The sequence below is a fragment of the Salmo trutta genome, chromosome 15, assembly GCF_901001165.1.
Source record: "Salmo trutta chromosome 15, fSalTru1.1, whole genome shotgun sequence".
Lineage (NCBI taxonomy): Eukaryota > Metazoa > Chordata > Actinopteri > Salmoniformes > Salmonidae > Salmo > Salmo trutta.
Genome location: NC_042971.1, coordinates 44,565,155 through 44,588,417, shown reverse-complemented (window position 1 = coordinate 44,588,417; position 23,263 = coordinate 44,565,155). Strand labels below are relative to the sequence as shown.

At 41.5% G+C, this 23,263-nt stretch overlaps 1 protein-coding gene across 3 annotated transcripts in view; it reads right to left on the bottom strand.

The window, feature by feature from the left end:
• LOC115149133 (ubiquitin carboxyl-terminal hydrolase 32) overlaps positions 1–21,112 on the bottom strand; it is a 30,460-nt gene extending 9,348 nt beyond the window's left edge. For 2 of the 3 annotated variants that reach the window (XR_003866806.1, XM_029691676.1), the window contains exons 1-10: positions 17,319–17,519; positions 13,052–13,179; positions 2,630–2,735; positions 2,226–2,344; positions 1,081–1,240; positions 853–984; positions 663–770; positions 450–565; positions 239–301; positions 55–138 (exon numbers count right to left, since the gene is read on the bottom strand). Coding sequence is in view for 2 of the 3 variants with exons in the window: in XM_029691676.1 (XP_029547536.1) it covers positions 55–138; positions 239–301; positions 450–565; positions 663–770; positions 853–984; positions 1,081–1,240; positions 2,226–2,344; positions 2,630–2,735; positions 13,052–13,179; positions 17,319–17,376 (1,074 nt within the window). In the remaining variant the exon portion in view is untranslated. Of the gene's footprint in view, positions 1–54; positions 139–238; positions 302–449; positions 566–662; positions 771–852; positions 985–1,080; positions 1,241–2,225; positions 2,345–2,629; positions 2,736–13,051; positions 13,180–17,318; positions 17,520–18,827 lie in introns of those variants that run through there. The other variant, XM_029691677.1, reaches the window with a different exon arrangement.
• Between the last annotated feature and the right edge of the window lie 2,151 nt (positions 21,113–23,263).

Here is a 23,263-nt window from a genome sequence, read left to right as displayed (position 1 = left end):
ACACACAGCACATAATGGTGACCAAAGTAGAAACACATGGTGGCTGGCTCTTACCTGAAACAGCAGGTTGAGGAACTCATTGGCAAATGCACTCTTCACACTCCATATTTGGTAGTCCTCCAGGGTCAAATACCCTTGCTAAAGAACACAACACCCACCAATAGCCGGTTTCAAAGTTTTCTGACAACATTAAAGAAATCTGTATGAATCCAAACTCACGCAAGCAGTAAGGTAATACCTTAGTGGTGTCATGCTCCTTCAGGATGTCTTCCACAATGGCATGGACATTAGTGTCCGCTTCCTTAAGGGACAGAGGCAGGGTAAGGCTTAAGAACCCAGAGTAGTAATGGGACAGCTTAAAACAAAACAATCTAACTACATACATTACAACAGTTATCATTATCTACAGTATGTCCATCATATGTCCAGTCTGGCCAAATGGTACTTACAGGTAGAAGGTCTGTGCGATTGTCTTTCCACACCTCCAGTAATGCCCCAACCATTTCTGTGATTTCCTCTCGAGACAGAAGCCCATCATGGTCAACGTCAAACACTTTGAAACAGACTGGGGAAAAGAAACAAGAGGAAAGTCACACATTGAAACTGTCAATGTGATGAAAGTATGACAAACAGCAAGGCTTAGTGCTTGTGTATCTACTTACACTTCTGTCTCTCTGCCAAAGGCCCTCTACAGCAAGCAGATAGTCCACATGAGATTTCCTTAAAATCTATGTGATTGTCCCTGTTTTCATCAAAGGCATGAAACAAACCTGCACAGAAGGAGAAATGGACGTAACGATCGCCTTCAAAAGTATCCAATAAATCAAATCCACATCCTGCGTATTCTCTTACCTTCACTTAGGGATGTATGAATAGTGGGAGAAACTAAAGCGACAAAGGTTTCCAGGTCAAATCGTCCTGTCCGAGACTGAGCTTTCAGCAGCCAGTATCTCTTCTCCAGGTCAATGATATCCGATTCCTCTACTGCAAGAAAGAAAATCTATAAGTGGCATGACAAGACCCCTAGCCTAGGCTATTATTTAGTATATCTCCCAAAGGATCAGGATGACAGTCACTCACAGTGTGTTACTCCAGCCAAGGTCTGGTAGAAGGTGGGTGTGTCACTATCGTCTGTCAGGGTGACACACACCCCACTGGACAAGAGCCAGCGGGAGAAGGTGAAGGCATCCTTGTTCTGCAGGAGCCAGCTCTTAAATTTCTCATAATTTACCTTCTCACCCTGGTAAAGAAAATAACAGGAACTAAGCCTTGAACAAAGGTGCAAAACACATACTGGAATTATCTTCCTGTGTCAAGTAGCATTAGCAGCCCTGTGCACTTATATTTTATTGAACCTTCATTTTACTAGGCAAGTCAGTTAAGAACAAATTCTTATTTACAATGACGGCCTACCGGGCCTTGTTCAGGGACAGAACGACAGATTTGTACCTTGTCAGCTCGGGTACTCGATCCAGCAACCTTTCGGTTACTGGCCCAACGCTCTAACCACTAGGCTACCTGCCACCCCAAACAGGTCAGCAGCTTACAATTAGATATGGCATGAGGATACATTAGGATATGTGGCATGTTTGTAGTGAACAAATAAAAAGACCTGGTAAGCATGTAATAGCAGATTTGCACCCACCCTGGTGGTCATACAGTTTGTGAAAACATGGCTGTCAAAATGTGTATTTAAAACAATCAAATACAGATAACTGCTAAAATAAAGGAAATACTTGAGTAAATGAGGGATACAAAGCATATTGAAAGCAGGTGCTTCTACACGTGTGGTTTCTGAGTTAATTAAGCATAAAAAAATAAGTATAAAAATGCCTAGTTGCCCATTATTTTGGATACCATGGCTAGAAGAAGAGATCTCAGTGACTTTGAAAGAGGGGTCTCAAAGGAGCATAGGGGGTTTAAAGGGTGTGTGTGTCTCTCAGCCACCAGATCTCAAACCAATTTAACACTTCTGGAGCGGCACCCGAGACAGCGTTTCCCACAACCATCAACAAAACTCCAAATTATGGAATTTGTTGTGGAAAAATGGTGTCGCATCCCTCCAATAGAGTTCCAGACACTTCTAGAATCTATGCCAAAGCACATTGAGGCTGTTCTGGCAGCTCGTGGAGGCCCAACGCCCTACTAAGACACTTCATGTTGGCGTTTCCTTTGTTTTGGCAGTTACCCATACATATTCATTCAAATAAGGCATATGAGCTAACCTCAGAGAAACACTTCCTGAGAGAAAGTGGGATCTCTCCATCCACAGTCTGCAGCATGCTTTCCATGTCCTCTCGCGTTGCATGATTGCCCAAATCGCTGGCAAACAGACTGAAAATGTCTGAAGGAGAGCCACAAAAAGAAGCTTAGGCTTAAGAAGCTTAAGCAACTCTGTCAGGTGTGATATTCACAATGGGGGTGAATCGCATTATAAGACATTTTCAAGAATATAAAAATTAGATACCACTACAAAAGATGGGTCCATTTGTGTGAAGGTCTATTTGTTTGTTTTTATTCTCAGAGATCCTATTACATTATATATGCAATTATATGATTATTCTTGTAATTAAATGATCAACACAAGCATCTATAGAGGTTCCATAAGTCTGTTGGTTACAATACTCACATTTAGCTTTTTCTTCATCACGTCCTCTAGTCAAGAGAACCAGGCCAACAATTAGGTTGTTGAAGTGCAGGCCTTTAGAGGTCCCACCGAATGAGCTGTATATCACCTAGAAACAGGGGAAGGGAGCTGGGTTCAATTCAGGTAAACATGTCAACTCATTCCGGTCCAGTCCTGACCTACTTGTTGTTGTAATTTGGAGAGTGAGTTCCCTTTCAGAAATCGATAAAAAGGTATATTATCTTTGATAACCCTGTCAGGTGGACTAAAGTTGAATTCAAATATGCCAGCTTGTCCAGGTTAGCAAGCTAGTTAGACTCATATCAGAAGAGCAAAATAGGCTACAATCCCTCCACCTTAAAAAACACAAGAAACAGGATTGACACCCACCATCTCAGATTGTTCTGAATTCATTTCTGTTGTTTGAAACAGATAAGCGTTCCTGAAACATTTTGTTGAAAGACCATTTGAACGGCAATTATACAACCTGATATTACCAGGTTCTGACCACTAGATGGTGGTGTTGCTGCTAAACAGGCTCACTATTTTATCCAGTTAGAAGTTGTCAATAAATAAAAACATTCAGAACAAATTAATGGTTAAGAATAGGATTGGATGAGATTAGGAATGAGGACAGGGTAACCTCCCAATCAGAACAGCTGAAGTTGGGTACTACCCAGGTAGAGGTATAGGCGCAGGGGTTTTCAACCTCATGAGCAACATTTCATTGGTTGAGAATACATTGAGTATGTGGCCAAATCCCTTCAAAAAAGGTCTGGAGCAGTTAGACCTTCTCCGGTGAACAAGCAAACCACTAGGCTACAGCAGTTCTAATTGGTTCTGGTCTCTAAATGGTCTTCAAAAAGGTAAATATCCCCAAAGCACATTGTGTTTCGCAATAGTTTCTATTGGTGAAGGCTTCATTGTTTATATAATGGTGTATTGCATAGGTTTAATGGTTTCTAATGGTAAATGTTCTAATTGGTTCTCTTTTTTAAAAAGGGTTGTCATGCTCAGCATTTCAGTCACTTGCCAATTGCTCCAACGTTTTGGGCTAGTAGGAAACCCCTTAATGAGAATTGCACCATAGGGAAATACCTCAGAGTTGCCAATCAATGGACTATTCAAGGGCAGTTAGTTTGAAGCATGGAGGTAGCTAAGAGGACAAACTAAAATTGTTTTCAAGGAGGACAGGTTTGACTTGAGGATGACCACACAATTTGCAAAAGCTATTGATTATCTACTCAAACTGCCAAAGAAAATGTGATCCATTTAATAATCACAAGCAGTAAATAGATCACTCAGAAGTAAATGTGAAGGTAGCTAAGAATTAAGGGAATGTTCAGTGACAATGTCATCCCTGGAATGAAATTGTGTCCATGATGTTGCATTGCTTTCAATGAAAAGTGACAATGGAGATCCACATAATTAATCTGGTCATGTTGACAGTGAACAGGCTGCTAAAAGAATGAAGTCCTGTCTTGACTCCAGTTTAAGTGACATTGGTGTTAAGTCCACTACAGCTCAAAGGAGAGGCATCTCATTCCAAGGTATCCTGCTCAAAAATAAATCTTCATGTGCAGATCAAGTTCAAAGATGCACAATACACCATACATCAGCAGGCTGCTCAAGCTGTCAATGTATCTCCTGAGGAACTGGCGCCTCAGAGCAGCCTGAGATCTTTAAAGAAATGAATAAAAATGCTGAAGATCTTGACAGGCTCATTTACTTAACGAAAGAAAAAAAGAATTATCAAGCAAAATTAAAAAGACACAAATATTAATAAATGGCTCCACCGTCATGGTCTATAGTCAAAACTAAAGAGGTCTTTAATGTCAGTGTTTACATAAGGGCAGCAAGAAAACTGGCTTCAGAGAAAGGTATCATGGAGTTGCCAAAGCAGAACACTCTTTGGCAATGATTTTCCAGTTGAGGATTTGGTCATTAGATTCTACAATGACAATGAATGACAAAAAGTAGACTTATGCCAGGAAAAAAGGATGTCAAATTCAAAATTCACGAGCAGAAAATACTAATTCTGTGCAACCTTAAAGAACTGTATGCAGCTTTCAAAAAGAAACGGCCAGTATACAAAATCATTTTTTTCTCAATTCTGCAGTCTGTCCGAAGCATTGTCTGGCAGTCGGCTCATCTGGAACACATTCTGTGTGTACGTACAATACATCAAAATGTCACTAATGTTAAATGCAGTAAAGGTGGACAAGGACTGCCATGCATTTGTGGACCTGATGGTGTGGTGCATAGATGTGATGTGAAAGTGTTTTACATAGAAAAGGACATGGAAAATGTGCGCATAGAACTCAGGAAAAGATATGCGAACACAATGACTCTGCCAGGACCCTGCAGCTTCCATCATTTTGTTCCACTCTACAAAAGCCTCATAGGTGCAAAGAGCTTCCACTAACCAGGTTTCCATCCAACCACTTCATGCGGATAAATTACCTGACGAATGAAAAAAGTCACAACCGGGCTGATGGAAACAGGATACGCCAGTACAATTTCATATGCCGACAGACAATTTGTTCATTTGACATGGTGTCGGTGAAATTTCCTATGCGAGAAATGGCAGTGGAAATGCGCAAATATCGAAGTAAACTTGCGTGGTCCTCCCACTACCTCTCGGGAAACCATGCAGTTTATTAGGCTACAGATTAAATAAGTTATGATGAACTTCACAGGGCGGTGAAAGTGCATTTGATGTGCTTGATGCTCCTTTAAAAAGTGAGGGTCTTATTCTAGTGACATGATGATCGATGCTTGGCTGCCTTTTGACAATTAAAAATGATATCGGTATATGCATAATAATTTCAATATAGGTAGCCTACCCGTACTGTACAGTGAGGGAAAAAAGTATTTGATCCCCTGCTGATTTTGTATGTTTGCCCACTGACAAAGAAATGATCCGTCTAATTTTAATGGTAGGTTTATTTGAACAGTGAGAGACAGAATAACAACAAAAAAATCCAGAAAAACACATGTCAAAAATGTTAGAAATTGATTTGCATTTTAATGAGGGAAATAAGTATTTGACCCCCTCTCAATCAGAAAGATTTCTGGCTCCCAGGTGTCTTTTATACAGGTAACGAGCTGAGATTAGGAGCACACTCTTAAAGGGAGTTCTCCTAACCTCAGCTTGTTACCTGTGTAAAGACACCTGTCCACAGAAGCAATCAATCAATCAGATTCCAAACTCTCCACCATGGCCAAGACCAAAGAGCTCTCCAAGGATGTCAGGGACAAGATTGTAGACCTACACAAGGCTGGAATGGGCTACAAGACCATCGCCAAGCAGCTTGGTGAGAAGGTGACAACAGTTGGTGCGATTATTCGCAAATGGAAGAAACACAAAAGAACTGTCAATCTCCCTCGGCCTGGGGCTCCATGCAAGATCTCACCTCGTGGAGTTGCAATGTTCATGAGAACGGTGAGGAATCAGCCCAGAACTACACGGGAGGATCTTGTCAATGATCTCAAGGCAGCTGGGACCAGTGTCACCAAGAAAACAATTGGTAACACACTACGCCGTGAAGGACTGAAATCCTGCAGCGCCCGCAAGGTCCCCCTGCTCAAGAAAGCACATATACATGCCCGTCTGAAGTTTGCCAATGAACATCTGAATGATTCAGAGGACAACTGGGTGAAAGTGTTGTGGTCAGATGAGACCAAAATGAAGCTCTTTGGCATCAACTCGCCGTGTTTGGAGGAGGAGGAATGCTGCCTATGACCCCAAGAACATCATCCCCACCGTCAAACATGGAGGTGGAAACATTATGCTTTGGGGGTGTTTTTCTGCTAAGGGGACAGGACAACTTCACCGCATCAAAGGGACGATAGACGGGGCCATGTATCGTCAAATCTTGGGTGAGAACCTCCTTCCCTCAGCCAGGGCATTGAAAATGGGTCGTGGATGGGTATTTCAGCATGACAATGACCCAAAACACACGGCCATGGCAACAAAGTAGTGGCTCAAGAAGCAGCACATTAAGGTCCTGGAGTGGCCTAGCCAGTCTCCAGACCTTAATCCCATAGAAAATCTGTGGAGGGAGCTGAAGGTTCGAGTTGCCAAATGTCAGCCTCGAAACCTTAATGACTTGGAGAAGATCTGCAAAGAGGAGTGGGACAAAATCCCTCCTGAGATGTGTGCAAACCTGGTGACCAACTACAAGAAACGTCTGACCTCTGTGATTGCCAACAAGGGTTTTGCCACCAAGTACTAAGTCACGTTTTGCAGAGGTCAAATAAGTATTTCCCTCATTAAAATGCAAATCAATTTTAACATTTTTGACATGCGTTTTTCTGGATTTTTTTGTTGTTATTCTGTCTCTCACTGTTCAAATAAGCCTACCATTAAAATTATAGACTGATCATTTCTTTGTCAGTGGGCAAACGTACAAAATCAGCAGGGGATCAAATACTTTCCCCCCCCCTCACTGTATCTGCGAGCTGTTGGCTAGAGCGCAAGTGGCAAGACCAGATTGGGCATGTTTGCTATATAACGCAACAGTTTTTGCCAAAACCATCAGTAGCATTAAATGCGATGAAACCCATTTAACTTGTATTTTTCATTCAGTACATAGGAATTTAACAGCAAAAGTTATTTTATGTGCACTACATAACAAAATGCATACTTTTATCCACAATAAGTGAGTTATGGAAAAATATATGGTGAGAAAATGCACATTGTGTCATGCAGATTTTAGAATATTTGCATGAAAATCTGTCCAAAATTGAATGGAAACCTAGATACTGACACAGATGCCATTAAGTTTGACTTAGTCCTCAGAAAATCCATAGATATAAAATGGTGAATGTGCGAGCATCTGATTTTCTAGTTTGCTGCTATGATGAATACTGGACTGGAATTGTGGATGATAACATGGACGTAAAAGGTGAAATTCATGCATCCAAGTTATCCAGCAAGGTTATTTTCTTGGCCAAATATTGAGGACACGTTATGTTCCAAAATAAGCATAATCTGCACCATTAAAGGGTTACTTCATGCTAGCAGATACCCATAGACTTTCAGTCATTGAGCTAAGGCTAGTTAGTGTTGGATCGCAAAACTACTTCAACTTCCTTCATACTGGACACAGAGAAATGGATTTTTTTTCCCTCATGAAGCTGGTTGAGAAAATCCCAAGAGTGTCCAAAGTTCTCATCAAGGCAAAGGGTGGCTACTTTTAAGAATCAAAAAATCTGTTTTGATATGTTTAACACTTTTTTGGATACTACATCATTCCATGTGTTATCTCATAGTTATGATGTCTTCACTATTATTCTACAATGTAGAAAAAAAGCAAAAAGAAAGAAAAACCCTGGAATGGGTAGGTATGTCCAAACGTTTGACTTTCCACTCTCGTGAAAAGCAAAACCAATAGCATAAATTATAAAATGCCTCGCTCTCTACTGCAGCAGTCACGTTCGGCCTTCCAGACAAGTCAGTTAAAATTACACATAGCCGATACCTGTCACAATTATATCAGATCCAACCAGAAGGATCGGAAACGTCACGATAAATTTCCGGACATTTTTCATGGGAAATTAAGTACTGGAATTTGGGGGGGGGGTTTGCTTAAATTCTTCAAAAAAAGTAAGCTTATAACAGTGACCCTTTTTTGTGAGATACACATAAGGCAATTCTAGGTCTTGTGGCATATTTTGGTTAAACTATCCCCAATTCAATGGAATCGCAACCCTCTGCATGCACAGTGCATTCTTCCATCACATGTACAGCTGATTCTCAAGATCTTGCACACTAATGAGATGCTATTGAGCCCACACAACTACACTGTCTGAGCCAAGGACTACATACATTCTGGTAAGTTTTGATTACAATACTGGGTGGGGTGAATTTATTTGATATGACATACATGATTTTTTGTTAACTTCTTTGGGATAGGGGGCAGTATTTTCACGGCCGGATAAATAAACGTACCCGATTTAATCTGGTTACTACTCCTGCCCAGAAACTAGAATATGCATATAATTAGTAAATTTGGAAAGAAAACACTAAAGTTTCTAAAACTGTTTGAATGGTGTCTGTGAGTATAACAGAATACATATGGCAGGCCAAAACCTGAGAGGATTCCATACAGGAAGTGCTCTGTCTGACAATTTGTTGTCCTTCTGTTGCATCTCTATCAACATTACAGCATCTGTGCTGTAACCTGACACTTTAAGGCTTCCATTGGATCTCTAAATCCGGCAAAAAAGTGGAATGGGGTGTCTGCTGTCTCTGGGCAAAGTACAGCAGCTCTGTTTGTGAGTGGTCAGCCTGGGGACAGTGAGACTGGAGATGCGCGGTCACGAGACTTCAATTTTTTTCTTTCAGCCTTTGAATGAATACAACGTTGCCCGGTTGGAATATTATCGCTATTTTACGAGAAAAATTGCATAAAAATTGATTTTAAACAGCGTTTGACATGCTTCGAAGTACGGTAATAGAATATTTTGATTTTTTTTGTCACGAAATGCATTTGCGCGTCACCCTTCGGATAGTGACCTGAACGCACAAACAAAATTGAGGTATTTGGATATATCTATGGATTATTTGGAACCAAAACAACATTTGTTGTTGAAGTAGAAGTCCTGGGAGTGCATTCTGATGAAGAACAGCAAAGGTAATCCAATTTTTCTAATAGTAATTCTGAGTTTAGTGAGCCCCAAACTTGGTGGGTGTCAAATTAGCTAGCCTGTGATGGCCGAGCTATGTACTCAGAATATTGCAAAATGTGCTTTCGCCGAAAATATATTTTAAAATCGAACATAGCGATTGCATAAAGGAGTTCTGTATCTATAATTCTTAAAATAATTGTTATGTATTTTGTCATCGTTTATCATGAGTAATTTAATAAATTCACCGGAAGTTTGCGGTGGGTATGCTAGTTCTGAACATCACATAATGTAAAAAGCTGGTTTTTGATATTTATATGAACTGGATTGAACAAAACATGCATGTATTGTATAACATAATGTCCTAGGAGTGTCATCTGATGAAGATCATCAAAGGTTAGTGCTGCATTTAGCTGTGGTTTGGGTTTATGTGACATATATGCTTGCTTGGAAAATGGCTGTGTGATTATTTGTGTCTATGTACTCTCCTAACATAATCTAATGTTCTGCTTTCGCTGTAAAGCCTTTTTGAAATCGGACAATGTGGTTAGATTAACGAGAGTCTTATCTTTAAAATGGTGTAAAATAGTTGATTGTTGGAGAAAATTGAATTGTGGTATTTTAGTTGGTTTTGTATTTCGCGCCGTGCAATGACATTGGCTGTTGGCTAGGGGTTCCGCACGCGGAACGGGGTTCTGCTAGTGGAACATCTGTCCTCAACAGGTTAACTAGTAAATAGTAGTCTACAGCAAAGTGTGTTTAAATCATTTCTACCTTGTTAATTTCTGCTAGTTAGTTTTTGCTACCATGTGGGTTTTAGCTTGCTTGAGCCTTCTAACTGAGGAGTGTTAATTCACCTGTTTCCATACATGTTTAATTTTAAAACATTTATCTTACAAAGGAGCTGTTTAATATAACTATTTATCTGTACTTGGAGTTGTATTTGTTTTTTTTTTTTTACTCATTTTTTCTAATCTTTACAGGAAAATGCCACAGGCTCTATCTGATGTGTGGAGACATTTCACTGCAACTAATGTAGAAGGAAAAGCTGTGTACATTTTCAAATACTGTGCCAAATCATATGTGAAGAATGCAACAAAGAGGCAATATCTGGCCAAGTGCATAAAGTTCCCTCAACGCTCTCACAACAAACAATCTCTGACAAATGTCCCTCTACCTCTATTCGAGGTGAAAATGATGAATCAGACACCTTATCGATAGCAACAGCTTATGGTCCTTCTGGAATCAGAAGTTTTTTTGACTGAATGGAGGAACGTAGTCAGAGAAATGCTGATGAATGTCTTGCTCGAGCTGTGTATGCATCTGGTTCACCTCTGATGCTCACAGGCAATGTGTATTGGAAGAGATTTCTGAATGTTCTTCGCCCAGCATACACCCCTCCAACCAGACATGCTTTATCTACTCATTTGCTGGATGCAGAGTTCAGAGTTCAAGTGAAGGTCAAGAAAATCATAGAGAAAGCAGACTGTATTGCAATCATCTCTGATTGGTGGTCGAATGTTCGCGGGCAAGGAATAATTAAATCCACCCCTCAACCAATATTTTACAAGAGCATAGACAAACCAGTCTCTACATTGCAGATGAGCTGAAGGCAGTCAATGACCTTGGAACACAGAAAGTATTTGCACTGATGACAGACAATGCTGCGAACATAAAGGCTGCTTGGTCTGAAGTGGAGTAGTCCTACCCTCACATCACACCCATTGGCTGTGCTGCTCATGTGTTGAATCTGCTCCTCAAGGACATCATGGCACTGAAAACAATGGATACCCTCTACAAGAGAGCCAAGGAAATGGTAAGGTATGTGAAGGGTCATGTAGTTATAGCAGCAAGCTCACCAAGCAAAGACTGCTGAACAATTAATAAAATCGCCACCGGACAATTTACATTGACGACCCCCCCCCCCCCCCCCTTTTGTACACTGCTGCTACTCGCTGTTTATTATCTATGCATAGTCACTTCACCCCCACCTACATGTACAAATTACCTCAACTAACCTGTACCCCCGCTGCCTCGGTACCGGTTCCCCTGTATATAGCCTCGTTATTGTGTTACTTTTAATTATTACTTTTTACTTTAGTCTACTTGGTAAATATTTTAACTCTTCTTGAACTGCACTGTTGGTTAAGGGCTTGTAAGTAAGCAGTTCACGGTAAAGTCTACACTGGTTGTACTCGGCGCATGTGACATAATGTTTGATTTGAAGTGAGAAGAATAAGAGCACCACATTGAAGCTGCGCAGTAACACCCGTTGGGGTGGTGTTGTCATGATCATGTTTGACAGTCTCCTGGAGGGGAAGAAGTCTCTCCAAGAAATGGCCATATCACAGCCTGCCGATATGGACAGCCCCATCAAGAGAATCCTCCTGATATATTTCGGGAGAGAGTGGTAAGCAGCCTGAAACTCCTGAAACCTATAGCAGTAGCCATTGTAAAGATTGAGGGAGACAATGCCAACCTGTCTGATGTTCAGACTCTGCTTGCAGATGTAAGAGAAGAAATCTGTACTGCCCTGCCCACTTCACTGTTGCTCCAAGCAGAGGAAACTTCAGTTCTGAAATACATCAAAAAGCGTGAAAACTTCTGCCTGAAGCCCATACACACCGCAGTGTACATGTTGAACCCCAAGTATGCTGGCAAGAGCATCCTGTCTGGTGCAGAGATCAACAAGGCCTTTGGTGTCGTCACTACCGTGTCTCGCCACCTTGGCCTGGATGAGGGCAAGGTTCTTGGCAGTCTGGCGAAGTACACTTCTAAGCAAGGGCTTTGGGATGGAGATGCAATATGGCAGTCGTGCCAACATATCTCATCAGCCACCTGGTGGAAGGGACTTCGTGGATCTGAGGTGCCTTCCCCTGTTGCCTCAATCAATCATTTTCCAAATTCCACAAACATCAGCCGCCTCAGAACGCAAAATGTCCTTGTTTGGGAACACATACACCAAAGCATGCACCAGGCTGACCAATACATGGGTTGAAAAATTGGTGGCCATCCGGGCAAATTTTGGGCTTTTTGAGCCTGACAATGAGCCATCCTCAACAGGGTTGGAAAGTGACAGTGAAGATGAGGCCTCAGAGTCTGATGTTCAAGAGATGGACATTGAGGAGGTCCAGGGTGAAGAAATGGAAGCCTGAGAGGAAGACAACCAAAGCTTTAGTTTCTAGACTATCATTTTACGGATGTATGTTGAAAACATTTTTGGGATCCTCGATGAGGCAGTCCATATCGGCAGATGCGATGGATCAGTGGGGATCATTCAATATTCCCTTTTGTTGTTCAGTGAAATCATCCCATGTGAAGAGTCAACTAATTTAATTAAAGTTCAATTCGTAACTAAAGTTTTTTTTATTTCTATTGGAAGGATTTAATAATTTGCAATTATGTCTACTTATGATAAGATAAAAGGTTTGTTTGTCTCCATAGGATATGGTAAATATATCCAATGCAAAAAACATCTACCTTTAAATGGTATTAATATTAATTTGCATATATTCCCATTAAATCCCACAGAAAGTTTCCACCTCTGAATATTCCCCAAAATGTGCAAACCGACTTGTGACATAGAATTCTGGATCCGGAAAGGTGGTCTCGGGTACAGGTGGATCCGTGAAGACCTCTAGCAGGAATGCTCCTCTTATCTGTTTCTAACTACAGAAACGATATCAGAACAATCTGAAATGGTGGGTGTCATGGCTTGCGTAAATGACATGGAGACTCTCCCATCAGACCTCATGTAACACTGGGGCCGTCTGTCTGTTGAACAAGGCTCACCTCAGCAATCCTGGGTGGTACGACGTCTCCCAGCACCTCCCTGAGGAAGCACTGCTGGCTCATGTAACAGGACAGGCCACTGGTCCTTCGAAAGGCATCCTTCAGACGCTGGAGCTCCACATTAGTTACTGGGAGGGATAGAGAGACAGAGATTGTGAAGAAGCTTTTCTGTAAATTAAAACATGGACTGTATGGTTAGGCAGAGAATTAAACCATGTTCACCAATACAATCTTACGCAGTCTAAACCAAACCCACAGCGGCTATTAAATTGTATTACCATAGCAATTATCATAACTAATCAGTAATTGCGGGTATATATATCTGCCACCCAGCCAGATTTAGAAACGCTTGCAAGTGCTCAGCACTACAATAGGGAACTGGCAGACGAACATACACCACCATCATCATCAACAACAACAGTATACTGCTAGTTAGCTTCGTCAGCTGTTAGCTACAGTGCCTTTGGAAAGTATTCAGACCCATTTACGTTTTCCACATTTTGTTACAGCCTTACTCTAAAATTGATTAAATAAAAATCCTCAGCAATCTACACACAATACTCCATTATGACAAAGCAAAAACAGGTTTTTATTCATTTTTGCAATTGTATTACAAATAAAAAAAAACATAGCTAATTTACAAAAGTATTCAGACCCTTTGCTATGAGACTTAATTGAGAGAAGGTGCATCCTGTTTGCATTGAGATGTTTCTACAACTTGGAGTCCACCTGTGGTAAATTCAATTGATTGGACATGATTTGGAAAGGCACACGTCTATATAAAGGTCCCATGGTTGACAGCACATGATACAGCAAAAACCAAGCCATGAGGTTGACGGGATTGTCCATCGAGCTCCGAGACAGGATTGTGTCGAGGCACAGATCTGGGGAAGGGTACCAAAAAAAAATCTGCAGCATTGAAGGTCCCCAAGAACACAGTGGCCTCCATCATTCTTATATGGAAGAAGTTTGGAACCACCAAGACTCTTCCTAGAGCTGGCTGCCCAGCCAAACTGAGCAACTTGGGGAGAAGGGCCTTGGTCAGGGAGGTGACCAAGAACCCGATTGTCGCTCTGTCAGAGTTCCTCTGTGAAGATGGGAGAACCTTACAGAAGGATAACTATCTCGGAATCACCCCACCAATTAGGCCTTTATGGTAGTGACCAGACGGAAGCAACTCCTCAGTAAAAAGCACATGACAGACCATGAGAAACAAGATTCTCTGGTCTGATTAAACCAAGAATGAACTCTTTGGCCTGTATGCCAAGTGTCACATCTGGAGGAAACCTGGCACCATCCCTACGGTGAAGCATGGTGGTGGGAGCATCATGCTGTGGGGATGTTTTTCAGCGACAGGGACTGAGAAACTAGTCAGGATGCAGGCAAAGATGAACGGAGCAAAGTACAGAGATCCTGGATGAAAACCTGTTCCAGAGCGCTCAGGACCTGACTGGGGCGAAGGTTCACCTTCCAACAGGACCACGACCCTAAGTACACAGCCAAGACAACACAGGATGGAGGTGAAGATGTATACTAGCAGTTTACTGCTAGTACATCACCAGGGCCAAGCTTCCTGCCATCCAGGACCTCTATACCAGGCGGCGTCAGAGGAAGGCCCTAACAATTGTCAAAGACTCCACCATAGTCATAGACTGTTCTCTCTGCTACCGTACGGCAAGCGGTACCAGAGCGCCAAGTCTAGGTCCAAGAGGCTTCTAAACAGCTTCTAGCCCCAAGCCATAAGACTCCTGAACATCTAATCAAATGGCTACCCAGACTATTTGCATTACCCCTCCCGCCCCTCTTCTACGCTGCTGCTACTCTGTTATTATCTATGCCTAGTCACTTTAATAACTCTACCTACATGTACATATTACCTCGACACCGGTGAACCAGTACACCCTGTATATAGCCTCGCTATTGTTATTTTACAGCTGCTCTTTAATTATTTGTTACTTTTATCTTCATTTTTGTAGGTATTTTCTTAACTGCATTGTTGGAAAAGGGCTTGTAAGTAAGCATTTCACTGTTGCATTCAGCCCATGTGACAAATAAAACTTGATGAGTGGCTTTGGGACAAGTTTCTGAATGTCCTTGAGTGGCATCTCTGGAGAGAACTGAAAATAGCTGTGCAGCAACACTCCCGATCCAACCTGACAAGAGCTTGAGAGGATCTGCAGAGAGGAATAAAACACTTTTTGCTTTGTCATGAAGGGGTATTGTGTGTTGATAAGGAAAAACAAACATTGAATACATTTTAGAATAAGGTAACGTAACAAAATGTGGAAAAAGTCAAGGGGTCAGAATACTTTCCAAATGCACTCTATATGGCTTTTCTAGGTCCCTGATTGCACAAGTTCCAGCTCTAGGCTAGGCCTGAATATCATATCATAACTAGAAACAGTGGCACAGCAGACGACAGACACAATGTCAACAATACAGTATTAGCAGAGAGAAATACACCAACATCAGTATACTGCTAGTTACCGTTAGCTCTGTCAGCTGTTAGCTAGCTATACTGAAGAAGAAAAACATGCTACAATTTCAATGATTTTACTGAGTTAGTTCATAAGGAAATAGGACAATTGAAATAAATTAATTAGGCACTTATCTATGGATTTTATATGACTGGGCAGGGGCACAGCCATGGGTGGGCATAGGCCCACTCACAAAACCTCAACTAGCAGCTTCATTAAATAGTACCCGCAAAACACCAGTCTCAACGTCAACAGTGACGAGGCGACTCTGGGATGCTGGCCTTCTAGGCAGAGTTCTTCTGTCCAGTGTCTGTGTTCTTTTGCCCATCTTAATCTTTTCTTTTTATTGGCCAGTCTGAGATATGGCTTTTTCTTTGCAACTCTGCCTAGAAGGCCAGCATCCCGGAGTCGCCTCGTCACTGTTGACGTTGAGACTGTTGGCATTATGCATTTGGGCAGGTAGCGTTCTACTGCAATCCGCCAAACCCAGGTTCGTCCGTCAGACTGCCAGATGGTTTAGCGTGATTCATAACTCCAGAGAATACGTTTCCACTGCTCCAGAGTCCAAAGGCAGCGAGTTTGACACCACTCCAGCCGACACTTGGCATCGCGTATGACGATCTCAGGCTTGTGCGAAGCTGCTCAGCCATGGAAACCTATTTCATGAAGCGCCCAACGAAAACAGTTATTGTGCTAATGTAGCTTCCATAGACAATTTTTATGCGCTTTAGCACTCTGCGATCCCGTTCTGTGAGCTTGGGTGGCCTACAACTTCACGGCTGAGCAGTTGTTACTCCTAGACGTTTCCACTTCACAATAACTGCACATACAGTTGACCGGGACAGCTCTAGCAGGGCAGAAATTTGAGGAACTGACTTGTTAGAAAGGTGCCACGTTGAAAGTCACTGAGCTCTTGTTTGTCTATGGAGATTGCATGGCTGTGTGCTTGATTTTATACACCTGTCAGCAACGGGTGTGGCTGAAATAGCCGGTGGGTGTCCAGAGCAAGGGGTGTCCATATACTTTTGTATATATAGTGGATCATGAATATTTGGAACTGGGCTGCCTCCCAGGCATGAGCCCCTTTCAAAGCCCACATCGATGTCAGCTCAAAACAATTGTGACATAATTAAGCATGTGTAGTCATTAGTAGGATTCTGTGTTATCCCATGCAAAAGTTACGCTTAATCTGCCTTCCCAATGAAAAATAGTTAGAAAATTGAAAGATTTAGGAAACGATGCGTTTCTGGACGATGCTTTGGACGAGCTGCAAAAATGACTGTTAGATTTGAGAATGGCGCTCCTCCCTCCCATTTTCGCCCGATGACGTAACTGGCCTTTGCCCCGCGGCTCAGCATAATCGAATCCGCCCATTCACAGTACCACCAGGCGCACACACAATGTCAACAAACAGCGGCTACTTGGTGTCATTAATTTACTTCTAGTTGACCGAAGTGCAGATAGCTCAAGGTCTTAGTTTCCGGTCGTTGGCCTCTACCTGATCCCGAGGGCAGTAGCGGTTTTAGGGTCAATTTAAGATAGGCGGTTAACTAGGTAAATTAACAGGCTACCTGGACCCGCTGGTATATTTGAATTACACTTTAGTACACTTGACACGGTTATCTAGCTAGTTAGTTGTCTGTCCCAATGTTGTTCGCCATCTAGCTAGTAACGTTAGTACTGTTAACACATTAACCATCCAACAGTTAGCTAGCCTTACCTTCATTATCTAGCTGTCTATAACGCTAATGTTTACAGTTAGCCAAGGTTAGCAATTTATCAATTGTTACCTCTGTTGATGGCCTCTTCGTACGAGAGGAAACCTATCCTTGACTCTTTGGCTCCCATGTTTTTCTCATTTCATAGCAACAGCTTAACAAATAAAATAGGTTGTTAGGAACTGCTTTGTTCGTTTAGCTTATACACGGCAGTCAAAACTATCTAATAATGTAGCCAGCTATGCGTCTACTGACGCCTTGCCAAAGCCAACCCCCCCCGAGTCACGTGATCACCTGTCAGGGCCCTTGAATTATTTCAGGAATGTGCGTTTACATTTCAATACTTACTGACTAGCTATTTAGTAATTATTGTAGTATTTATTGGCAAATAATAACGGACACAGAGTCATAATGTACAAACAAGTTTAATATAATTTAATGGTGGTGCATTGGACTGTGCAGTGGCGGAGTCCTAGCCTGGGTAGCAGTTTAGTTAGCTAACATTCCATCCTTGCTACTGCCACTGGAATGTTAGCTAAAAAGACTGCTACCCAGTCAAGCAGAGTTCTGCTGGAGCTTGCGTCACATACACAAGCCAAATAACGTTCATGTATGTAGCCATAAAAGTGCGCACTGTGGCACTAAGGATGTCAATGTTTACATGTTAGTGCTTTTTGAGGTTGTTTCGGTTTAATTATTAAAAAATAATCACGGTTTTCGATGTCGATCTTTTTTGTTGTTGTTACATTTAATGCATTATGAAATAATTAATGAACATTCAATTGCCAAAACATTTGAAGAATTTCTTTCTCTGTCAGGTCCAAATAGAAAAATAGGACATTAGTATGAAATAAAATATTTCAGTTGTGTACATTACTTGGTTTAATTTGAGTACTTTATAATTTTTTATTCCTTAAACTCATTTAATCTCCGCTCACAGCCTGGTCTCAGACTAGACGTAAGATAGTTAATTCGATTTCTCAAACTAGTTTATGTTAAGTTTGGTATGGTTACATAAGACATAAGGTTACTTAAGGCAACTAAAGTAGGGTGGTTGGTCGGGTGGGTGTATAACGTGAATGTCTAGCAATCCAAAAGGTTACACGTTCGAATCTCATCTTGACAACTTCAGCATTTTAGAAACTTCTTTACTACTTTGTAGCTACTTTGCAACTACTTAGAATGTTAGTTAGCTCTTTTATCTAACCTTAACCCAATTCCTAACCTTAACCCCTAGCCTAGTTAACCTTAGCCAGCCAGTGAACGTTAGTCCAAACAAATTGGAATAACATGTTTAGAAAATTCCAAAAAAATATGGTACTTTTGGCTAATTCGTAACATACCAATTACAAATCGTATGCTAACATATGATACGAAATGGATATTCACAAACTAATACACACCATTTGAAACGTAACATACTAAATGGAACGTTCGTATTTTCGTACAGAATAATACGAAATGGTCCGAGACCAGGTTGTTTTCAGGTAGTAGTAGCCAGCCAGACAACCATCTAACTTTATCTCTGTTCTCCCCATACTGTACTGTCTTTAGTCATCCTATTTAGGTAGGGTAGCCTACCTAAGTCTGCAGCAGAGATGTCCGACAATCATTTCTCGTTTTTGAAAGTAGATAAGGCATACTTCACGAACTGTCTCCATCCCCCTCTCTCCTTGTTGCGTACATACCCCTTGTAAACTGCGGTGTGTGAGTTAGCATATAAACACAGTTCCTATAACATACTCTACGGTCTTTGGTAAAAGTGTATCTAAGCAGTAAAATATACTCTATGGATTATGGTCATTGTAGTTAAATACAATATTTCTGTGCTGAACTAGTTTGAACATTTGCTTAATGAAAAACTACAAATCCCTTCAGCGCAGCGTCCCATACGGTTCTTGATTTAATTTCTCTTGTGAATTATTTGATTTATCTATAGAGAAACGGCGCGTTAAAAAAACTACTACATGGAATTCAAGTATTGAACCGACGTCTGTCAATCAGTTGTTTAATAACCGAAACAAATTTCTTCATCGCTCTGCACTAATACATGTCTTTAATTTTTAGACATTTTAATATTCATATTTTGAGCTTTGAAGAGAACAATATTTCCAATGTAAAATGTTAACGTACAAAAACATGGTAGCTACAGTGTTGACATGAAGCAAAAGAAGATTCTTGAAATCCCTCATTTAATATTTTGTTGTGCTATTTCATTTTAAGAACCCATCCCATTACCGAATAATGGGCTGACCCTCTGTTGCTAACTGTCAGAATTTGATTTGGAGGTACTGCAGAAGGCATTTAAATAATGGAGAGAATACATAAAATTACAACTATTTTCATGTTTTCAGTACACACATTACAATAATTTCATTTTACCTTTCTGGGTAGACATGGACAGCATGAGGAACAACCACTAAGACCACTCTTAACTAGAGGACTGTATACACACACCTTTGCAGCAGGCAGCAATACAAACAGTATGCAATGAATACATACATATCAAAAGATCACTTCAATGCACACCACAGTTCCTTAAACTCTGATAATGCATGCATGGAATATCGGCAATCTAGTTCTGCAAATCCTGCCAGATACTTCTCTCAGGGTCATACCTAAACTCAATGTGTCTACACGTGTAACCTAGAGGCACAGTACTTATACTCCTCTTAACACATGTAGGAACAGTTTCACAGACCAAGATTAAATGATTCCAGGAGTTGGCCAAATTATCTGTTAATAATCAAGACCTTTAAATGTGATTTCAAGAACATAGTTAACTATGGATTAAATACAGGCGATGCAAACCTCTTAAAATGAAGTTTAGCCATCTCATCATAACCTTAATCAAAACTTTAGTCGAAAAGTGGCCTTAAATGTAGGTCTATGAAACTTGTCCATATTTATACTTGTAGAATTGGACAACCTTCCATATACAGGAGAGTTTCAGAGTGAGCAATGGTTAAAATGTTAGTGTGGAAATAAATGTGCCGTAAAAAAAGGCTGGCGCCTTGCAATGCATGTGAGCATATAGACAGCACATGTATTAAAAACAAAATAAAAAAGCTTAATGGGCTGTATTTGCTCCAGTTCCAGTGGAAAACATGTCTTGCAGAGAAACCCTCAACAGTTGTTCCACCTATAACAAACCAAGATGAAACTCCTGATTTAAGAGCTGTCTGCTTCCAGACACCGTCAATGAATGTTACTGCAGTCTTGCTGACATTGACAGAAAGAATAGGGTGTGTGCTGCAATCACAAATACCATTAGATGTTCTAAGGATCCCTTCCAGTAACATTCACAAGAAACAATTAGAGCCTTGTAAACAAAACTAAGGACATACAGACAGCCATATAGCAGCCAGGGTGGACCATAACCTCCGATTACAAGGTGGATCACCTCTTTCAACATCTAATTTCTTAAATCAACACTTTCTATTGTCAGATTTACACAGGCAAAGCACTTGGGGGTGAAAGGGTTAGAAATCAAGATAACAACAATGTCTATTTGCTTCACTTGTTCAGATTATGACTTTGTAGCTAATCTGTCTGTCCCTTGTTCTGCAGTGTTCATCTCTGTAACTCAGTTCATCCTAATGCATCGTCCATGGTTCAATACTTTTCATAACAAAGCTGTTGAGGAAAGCTGGCTGACAAATGGGGCTGGTGGTCTTCACTCAGAAAGACTGGGTGTCCTTGATTTGAGGACCCCATGAATCAGTCTTAGCTCACAGATACACTACATGGCCTGCTCGTCAAACAACTAATTCCAAAATCTTGGGCATTAATATGGAGTTGGTCCCCCCTTTGCTGCTATAACAGCCTCCACGCTTCTAGGAAGGCTTTCCACTAGATGTTGAAACATTGTTGCAGGGACTTGCTTCCATTCATCCACAAGAGCATTAGTAAGGTTGGGCACTTATGTTGGGCGATTAGGCCTGGTTCGCAGTCATCGTTCCAATTCATCCCAAAGGTGTTCGATGGGGTCTAGGTAAGGACTGTGCAGGCCAGTCAGGTTCTTCCACACAGATCTCCACAAACCATTTCTGTATGGACCTCGCTTTATGCACAGGGACATTGTCATGCTGAAACAGGAAAGGGCCTTCCCAAAACGGTTGCCACAAAGTTGGAAGCACAAAATCATCTAGAATGTTATTGTATGCTGTAGCATTAAGATTTCCCTTCACTAGAACTAAGGGGCCTAGCCTGAACCATGAAAAACAGCCCAAGACCATTATTTCTCATCCACCAAACTTTACAGTTGGCACTATGCATTCGGGCAGGTAGGGTTATACTGGCATCCGCCTAACCCAGATTGGTCCGTCGGACTGCCAGATGGTGAAGCGTGATTCATCACTCCAGAGAACGTGTTCCCACTGCTCCAGAGTCCAATGGCGGCGAGCTTTATACCACTCCAGCCGCCGCATGGCATTGTGCATAGTGATCTTAGGCTTGTGTGCGGCTGCTCAGCCATGGAAACCTATTTAATGAAGCTCCTGACAAACACTTCTTGAGCTGACGTTGCAACCAGAGGCAGTTTGGAACTTGGTAGTGAGTGTTGCAACCGATGACAGACGATTTTTACTCGTTTCAGCACTCTGTGGTCCTGTTCTGTAAGCTTGCGTGGCATACCACTTCGCGGCTGAGCCGTTGTTACTCCTAGACGTTTCCACTTCACAATAACAGCACTTACATTGGACATGGCAGCTCAAGCAGGGCAGAAATTTGACGAACTGACTTGTTGGAAACGTGGCATCCTATGACGGTGCCAAGTTGAAAGTCACTGAGCTCTTAGTACAGGCCATTCTATTGCCAATGTTTGTCTACGAAGATTGCATGGCAGTGTGCTCGATTTTATACACCCGTCAGCAACAGGTGTGGCTGAAAAAGCCGAATTCCCTAATTTGAAGGGGTGTCCACATAGTTTTGTATATATAGTGTATACTACCGTTCAAAAGTATGGGGTCACTTAGAAAAGCCCTTGCTTTTGAAAGAAAAGCACCATTTTTGTTCATTAAAATACCATCAAATTGATCACAAATACAGTGTAGACATTGTTAATGTTGTAAACGACTATTGTAGCTGTAAACGGCAGATTTTTAATGGAATATCTACATAGGCGTACAGAGGCCCATTATCAGCAACCATCACTCCTGTGTTAGAAAACCGTTTTGCAATTATGTTAGCACAGCTGAAAACTGTTGTTTGAGAAACAGACATCTCACAAGTCCTCAACTGGCAGCTTCATTAAATAGTACCCGCAAAACACCAGTCTCAACGTCAACAGTGACGAGGCGACTCTGGGATGCTGGCCTTCTAGGCAGAGTTGCAAAGAAAAAGCCATATCTCAGACTGGCCAATAAAAAGAAAAGATTAAGATGGGCAAAAGAACACAGACACTGGACAGAAGAACTCTGCCTAGAAGGCCACCATCCCGGAGTCGTCTCTTCACTGTTGACGTTGAGACTGGTGTTTTGCGGGTACTATTTAATGAAGCTGCCAGTTGAGGACTAGTGAGGTGTCCGTTTCTCAAACTAGACACTCTAATGTTCTTGTCATCTTGCTCAGTTGTGCACCAGGGCCTCCCACTCCTCTTTCTATTCTGCTTAGAGCCAGTTTGCACTGTTCTGTGAAGGGAGAGGTACACAGCGTTGTACGAGATCTTCAGTTTCTTGGCAATTTCTCACATGGAATAGCCTTCCTTTCTCAGAACAAGAATAGACGGAAGAGTTTCAGAAGAAAGGTCTTTGTTTCTAGCCATTTTGAGCCTGTAATCGAACCCACAATCGCTGATGCTCCAGATACTCAACTAGTCTTAAGATGGCCAGTTTTATTGCTTCTTTAGTCAGAACAACAGTTTTTAGCTGTACTAACATAATTGCAAAAGGTTTTCTAAGGATCAATTAACCTTTTAAAATGATAAACTTGGATGAGCTAACACAACGTGCCATTGGAACACAGGAGTGATGGTTGCTGATAATGGGCCTCGGTACGCATATGTAGATATTCCATTT